Raw genomic sequence first — 6,627 nt, 5'->3', positions numbered from 1 at the left:
GGAGGAGGAGGAGTGGTGGTGGTGGGGGGCAAGGTGCTGTTCAGTTGAGGCGTCATGAGCGACATCATGTTATGAGGGCGGAGCATGCTGGCTTCATGGGTGCTTCCAGGATGGATGTCCGACACACAAGAACAACTCAAAGAAACGCTTGGAATGGTAGTTGTTGTTGTTGTTGTCTTTTTTTTTTGTTTTTTTTTGTGTTTTTCCTCTCTGTTCTATTTTGGCACTCGAGAGAAGAGACTCGTGGGAGGCGGAGGAGGAAAGTGTGTGTATGTTTGGGCAAGGAGGAGGAGTGGGCAGTGAAAGTGCAAAAAAGAGGGCATGGAAGAGAGTGTGTGTGTATGTGTGTGTGTGTGGGACGGGTAAACAGGCTACACACAGAAATGGCATTTTGTTAAAACTGGTCTAGGTTAGACAGAGCATACAGTACAAATCAAAACCAGGAAAAAAATCAACAGAGAACGAGAAGAAGGAACAGAAAAACAGTGATATGACAAATGCAGTCTACAGTTGCTGGTGCTTCAATGGGGCCCGAGTTGGGGGAGAAAGGGGGGGTGGAAAAGGGGAGGAGCGGGGGTCCCATAATATGTTGTAGAGGGTGTTTTGAAGAGGTGGGAGGGTCAGTGGTGGGTGTGGGTGAGAGTGGGTTTGAGTTGGTGAAGGTGGGTGGGGGGGCAGTGGTAGGGGGAGGGGCAAAATAAAACAAGATCTGAGGACTATGTCGAAGAGCCACACCCACTGAGAAGCAATGAGGTCACCTGGCGAGCAGGTGAGAGTTAAGTTTGCATTCCTCTACACATCACAATAAAATAAAAACATGACTAGCCGGCTACGTCGCAACACAGACACCACGAGCACGGAGCTGGCCTAAAGCAGACAAACTCAGAGAGAGGGAGAGAGAGGAGCATGCACATCTAAATACACTGCTGAATAAACACCTACAGTAAGGCTACACATCTACAGTAGTCTCGCACACTGACCCCACCTCAGCTCGGCCTGCCATGCACAATAACAGCAGAAAGTTTAGTGCAAACATGTCGCTGGGAGCAGAAATGGAATTTTTTTTTTCTTTTTTTTTGGGGGGGGGTTGTACACTCACCAACCACCAATCTTCTGACCAAAACCCAAACCAAACACACACACCTGCCTGATGAAATGAGCAAGTGTGTCTCTCCTATAGAAGATCTTCCTGTATGCGTCCATCCAGGTGTCTGCTATCCGGATTTTGTTCCTCTGAAGCAGCTCTTGGTCTGGGAAGCGGTAAGGCAGGTGGTGGCGGTCTAGGTGGGCTACACGGGAGCAGGGAACCACCTCCATGGAGCCGCCGCATGACCACACCTAGGATAAGCGGAAAAGTTTATTAAGTGTTTTGATTATGTTTTAAATAATATTATAGTGAAGTATTATACCACAATACTATATTGCATGTTGGTTTACAGATACTTTTTTGTTATGCAAGTTGCAAATTGATTTTTAGTTCTACAAACTGCACCATTTGTCATTTTAATCTTTCACAAAACATGCTACAAATCAACAATATGCATTTTTAATGGTCATCATAGGAAAACAAGTGGTCAAGTAACATTTTCCTCTCATGCTTATGCATTTGTCTACTGGCCCAGACATTCCCAGACCACTATTCAACCTGAGATTTCCATTTGCAAAAGGCATCATTTCCCAGCGCAACATTCCTGAGGCCCTGACAGAAGGCAGCTGAATCCCTCAGGCAGAGCATCGCTTAAAAAAGCTTACATGTCTTAAGATGAAAACGAAGACAATCTGTCATCTCACTGTCCTGTGTGAGCAGGTGAATTTTTGAAGAGTTTTATTTTTGGAATGGAAAGTTAATCATAAAAAATGTTTGCTTTACCCTGATTGACAGCTCAATTTGCTCCTGCCCCCACAGCAGCATCCCCGGGTCGTAGGCTCCCACACTCTGGAAAAAATGTCGGTCGATGGCCACAACTCCGCCTCCTAATGCTGGACTTCTGTCACAGACAGAATCAACATCACTTTACTCGCCAAGAACAAACAAAGGAATTTGTCCTCGTGTCACTGGAGCAGAGAGACAAACTTCAGAGAATTACAGTCGTAGTTAGCAAGGACAAAAGGATCACAGCACACAACCAACAGCAATGGTCCCTTACTTTTTTGTTTATTGATCATTTAAAACAAATCAAAGCCAACTTGCGACTTGATTTTTACCTTTTTGGGTTGTAGGTAAGAGAAAATGTCTCAAAAAATAGACACATTTAATGATGTTAATATAACGTTCTTGTTGGGGTTTTTAATCTTTTCTAACTTGTTTATCATCTTGAGTCTATCTTGCAACTCCTTAACCTCAAGAAAGGAACTACTGGCCTAGAGAAAGACACCATACTGTGTGCAGTTTTTCATTTACACTTCATACATCTCTTTTATTTTCTTCACTTTTCAAAATGCTGAATATCAGCTCTGCACCTCAACATTACCTAAATTAAAAACTCAACTTTTTTTAGCTATAAACTCATGAAAGCCCAACTTACAGCAGCTGTGAACTCACCGTAGAGGTTGAACAGCCGAGTCTGGGTCCTTATCTTGCACCTGAGGGTTAGATTCCCAGTGGAAGTCAAGTCTCCAGTCGAACACTCCTCTAACTGGCCACTGGGTGGCATTGTACTGAAAGGTCTGCCAGTCTATCGCATCCATGATGGGGGACACCACTCTGGTCCTGCACACCAGACACCAGATTCATGATTTTATATTAAAATGCGTCTTTTTTCATTGACTTTCATCAAGTAGGGTGATTCAAAGTGAGGCTGATGTTATGAATGAGAAGTATACTACTGTCAAAGATTTGGAAGAACACTGACATTTAAAATTATTAACCAGACTTCCTTGGCTATATTTTCACTCCTCGCTGCTGGAAAAATGTATGTCTATTCCTGCGTGTGTTTCAAGCTCATGTCACAGAGGCCAAGTTTACACGCACTGTCCTTTCCTGGGGTCTGTTCTGGTTCACATATGTTATTTGAAATATTTTTGCCAAGAGGCCAAGTGTGATATGATGCTCAGGGGAAATGGAATGAAGAGATTAAAGTAGGAGAAAGAGAGTAAGAAATGGGAGAAGGGTCAAACATGTGGCTGAGAGAGTTGAGTGGTTGCAGATTCCAGGTCTGGGAGTTCAGCCTAATTACCTAGTCTAATTAGAGCCACGCTGCAGGCAGCCTGAGACACAAGACTAGAGCCAGATCATGAGAGTTGAGCTTTGGATACACACACAGCGCATGTATCTCCTGCCTTACTAATGAGTAAGGACAACTGATAACTCTGAACCCCCTATCTTCTCACTTCTCTCAAGTGGTTCTGTCAAACAGCAGAACACAATAGAGAAACAAGCAAAGAGACAGTTTTGGGCACAGCTGCTGGTCAGGGTTTTCTTCCAGACTAAACATTCATATAGATCTTAATGCTTATTCATTACAAAACTCTGGTGTGTGTGTGTGTGTAGAGGAAGGGTGTAATGGAATAACAATGATTTTGAACTGCTGTTCATTATTCTTGTAGATAATTAAATAGTACCTGTCCTGGGCCACTCTCTCCAGCAATGGTTCCAGCCAGCCCTTCTGGCATTCACAGTGAGAGTCCATGAACACCAGCACTTCCCCTGCAGCTCTGGCAGCACCCAGAGCTCGGCACCCTCCGACGCCCAAGCGCCTAGTGCTGCGAATCAAGCGCACCCCATCCAGATGAGACACATACTCACTCAACACACTCTTCAGGTGACCTGTGAAGTGAACAGAAAGAGACAGAGAGACACTGTGGTCATGCACAGGTCGAGTGGAAAGATGGATGTGGACAGATAGAGAGACTCGCCGTGCTGGCTCAGGTCGTCCACCAGCAGAACCTCCTGCAGGTACTGTCTTGGTGCAGTATCCAGCACGCTGTGCACGGTGCGCAAGAGCGTGGACCAGGCCTCGTCATGGAAACAGATTACAACACTGGCCGACGGCAGCGACTCGCTGTACTGCTCCTTCAAACACCTGTTATGTGGGGAAACAAGTTCACATTGTTACAGTCACAACTTGAACGTCTTTAAATGCCACAGTGGGGTCATTTAATCGCAAAAGTTTTCGTTTATCTTTTCAGTCGTGCGCACTCACTCAGGATGGCGCGCCTCGGGCAGCCTGCGATGCAGTGAAATCTTCTCACTGACCACCTCGTTGAAACCGTACTTCTGTACCGCAGAAAGCTCCATGTCCTTCTCTGTTCCCGCCAAGTGTAGACGCACTGCTTTGCCCAATTCCCCGTGCGTTGGAGGCGGAGTGACGCGGGTGTCCTTATTTGCTCCGGGCAGCAGCACCTTGTAACTCCCCTTCTTCTGCGGTGGGTTTTTGGTGCCCTGCGTCGATGGCACGAATAAAAGCTGGTCTTCTTGCAAAGATTTTAGGGGGGCGACATCGACCCCGAGCTCCAATGCAGGGTCGCGGTAGTCCACGATGACCTCCAGGTCCGGTGCGCTGGGAATCCGCTGGAGGGGGCGTCGGGGAGGGGCAGGTTTCTGATGACTTTGGTCCCGGTTCCGGTTAAAAAGGTCCGAGAGCGCCAGAGTAAGCAGGGCGAACCCGAGGACCAGCAGCCAGAGGCAGAGCATCCTCGTCCGGACAGCTGTAGCTCTGCCCCACAGCCTCATGATGAAGAGTAGTTCGGCCGCTCAGAAGTTAGCCCAGCGGTGTCTTGACTTCCCCATATCTGAGCTTTGACTCAACTTTGAAGTCGCTTGCATTTCACCAAAGTGATAATGAGACTCTACGGGGATAATCCAAAAAGTAGAAAAAGTAAAATAAATGGCCCATCAGTCTTCTGAAGTGTAGCGCTGCATCCATGGAGCACCAGACCTGGGATACGAGTGACACACAAGGCAGGTTCAAGACAAACCCACAACTTCTACATGGTGGAGGTGCGCAGACCTTGCCCCTCATCCAGCTCATCCCGCGGTCCTAAAGCCCGAGTAAATCCGAGCTCACATATAACGGCTTGAAGTTGCATCTCATACATCCACCTGCGCCTACACCTGTTCAGTGAGCTGAGTCTCAAAGCAATCTCAAGATGATAACAGGGATTATAACACCTTTTTAGAAAGACCCTAATGGGAAAAAGCAAACATCTCAGAGCAGAGTATTCAAACAGAGTAGATAGACCGTTTTCATGATGTTTTTCAATGTTACATCACTAGAATGTGTCTATTTAGGGATTCGGATTTCTGTGGCACATTTAATATCACATGATGCCAATATTCCTGTCATGACTCTGAAAAGTTATTGCAATCGTTTTTAATGATGGTAATATATCTGCGGTTTCCACCACAAACAACAGTAAGTTATAAATAAGCTCACATTGCAGAGGAATGAGACTGTGTTTTTATATTTCCTCCAGTTTGAGTCGGCCTGGTGCAGGCGTCTCCCCGGTGCGTCACACATCAAAGATGCTCTCTCCGGCCAGCTGGCGGCGGGCCCCGCCGTCCCATGACCGTCTGTCGGTGCCGGGAAGCTGGGCGGTCGCAGCTTTCGATCTCCCCAGTTCTCCGAGGAGATCTTGGCTGCCCCCGCAGCTGTTTTCAACTGAATGGAGACAAAGACTTTCGTCAGTCCCAGTTTGAGGCTGTTGGCTTTTTCTTTCTTTTTAGAAGTGGAAAATTGCATAGTTTTGTTTTGTCATCAACTTGTTTTTCCTACTGTATCACACTGCAATCAATTTAGCACAGCCTGCATAGCAAGTGGCACCAAAATTAGATCATAAAAAAGAAGGTCATGGGAAAATGCCCGAAAGTCGTGTAAGTATTTAAATGGAAAATACCTAATCATTTCCTAATACATTTTCCAAAGTGACCTCAGGGCTACATTTCCTTTATGGTGATGGCCAACAGGAGGTCAGGCTCTGCCTAATTTTTCTTCACCACATCACTAGAAATGAAGACCTTCTGCGTCAGCTGCTTCACAAGTTCTGTTCTGCGTGACTGGAGCTGTGAAAGGCCACTGCATGCAACTTGGCAGCACAGCCAGTGGAGCTCGGAAGCCAGTTTGCCTGCAGTCAGAAACCAGTTACCCCGTCCTGGTGGTGGTGGTGGTTATGACTGCCTGGCTGCCCTTGTGTTTGAGTGAGTTGGTGGGATTAGCAACCTTCCTCGTCTTCCTCCCATTATACACAAAGACACTCACCTCCCCCTACCCAGGATGACAGGGCAGAATGGCTTCTGATGGTTATGATTACAGTATACGGGGGCACCTGGAGAGACAGATTGAGAAGTTGAAAGCGCAAAGGAGGACTTCAGAGGACAAGAGGAGCAACAAGATGAGGGTGTTGCAAAGAGGGTGGAAATGAAAGAGAGGGCAGATCAGAGAGAGAGAGAGAGATAGAAGTGACTGGCTCCTGACTCCTGTGTTCTTGTGGGAATATGTTTATAAGCCTCCAGATTGAAAAGGAAAGACAGTCTTCATGTATTTCCAGTGCAGAACAGTGAACACTCCCATGTGTTTCCATCCTGCAGCCAAAACACACACTCTGAATTTGAGTTTCCACTGCCAGCACATTTGCAGACACGCACATAAACACCAAAAGAACATGGACACACACACACATATATGCACA

General features: G+C 46.5%; 1 protein-coding gene across 1 annotated transcript in view; it reads right to left on the bottom strand.

Moving 5' to 3' along the window:
- The window catches only part of LOC118342875 (polypeptide N-acetylgalactosaminyltransferase 15-like), a 6,111-nt gene extending 1,048 nt beyond the window's left edge, over window positions 1-5,063 (bottom strand). Inside the window, exons 1-6 of the mRNA XM_035681547.1 lie at window positions 4,143-5,063; window positions 3,856-4,022; window positions 3,562-3,766; window positions 2,543-2,710; window positions 1,871-1,988; window positions 1,144-1,338 (exon numbers count right to left, since the gene is read on the bottom strand). Of these exons, the coding sequence (XP_035537440.1) occupies window positions 1,144-1,338; window positions 1,871-1,988; window positions 2,543-2,710; window positions 3,562-3,766; window positions 3,856-4,022; window positions 4,143-4,672 (1,383 nt within the window). The 5' untranslated portion in view covers window positions 4,673-5,063. The remainder of the gene's footprint in view (window positions 1-1,143; window positions 1,339-1,870; window positions 1,989-2,542; window positions 2,711-3,561; window positions 3,767-3,855; window positions 4,023-4,142) is intronic.
- Between the last annotated feature and the right edge of the window lie 1,564 nt (window positions 5,064-6,627).

The sequence above is a fragment of the Morone saxatilis genome, unplaced genomic scaffold, assembly GCF_004916995.1.
Source record: "Morone saxatilis isolate NCDOM2014 unplaced genomic scaffold, NCSU_SB_2.0 Contig9, whole genome shotgun sequence".
In the NCBI taxonomy this organism is placed as follows: Eukaryota; Metazoa; Chordata; class Actinopteri; family Moronidae; genus Morone; species Morone saxatilis.
The sequence above is the reverse complement of the archived record's forward strand: the minus strand, read 5'-3'. Positions and strand labels throughout refer to the sequence as shown.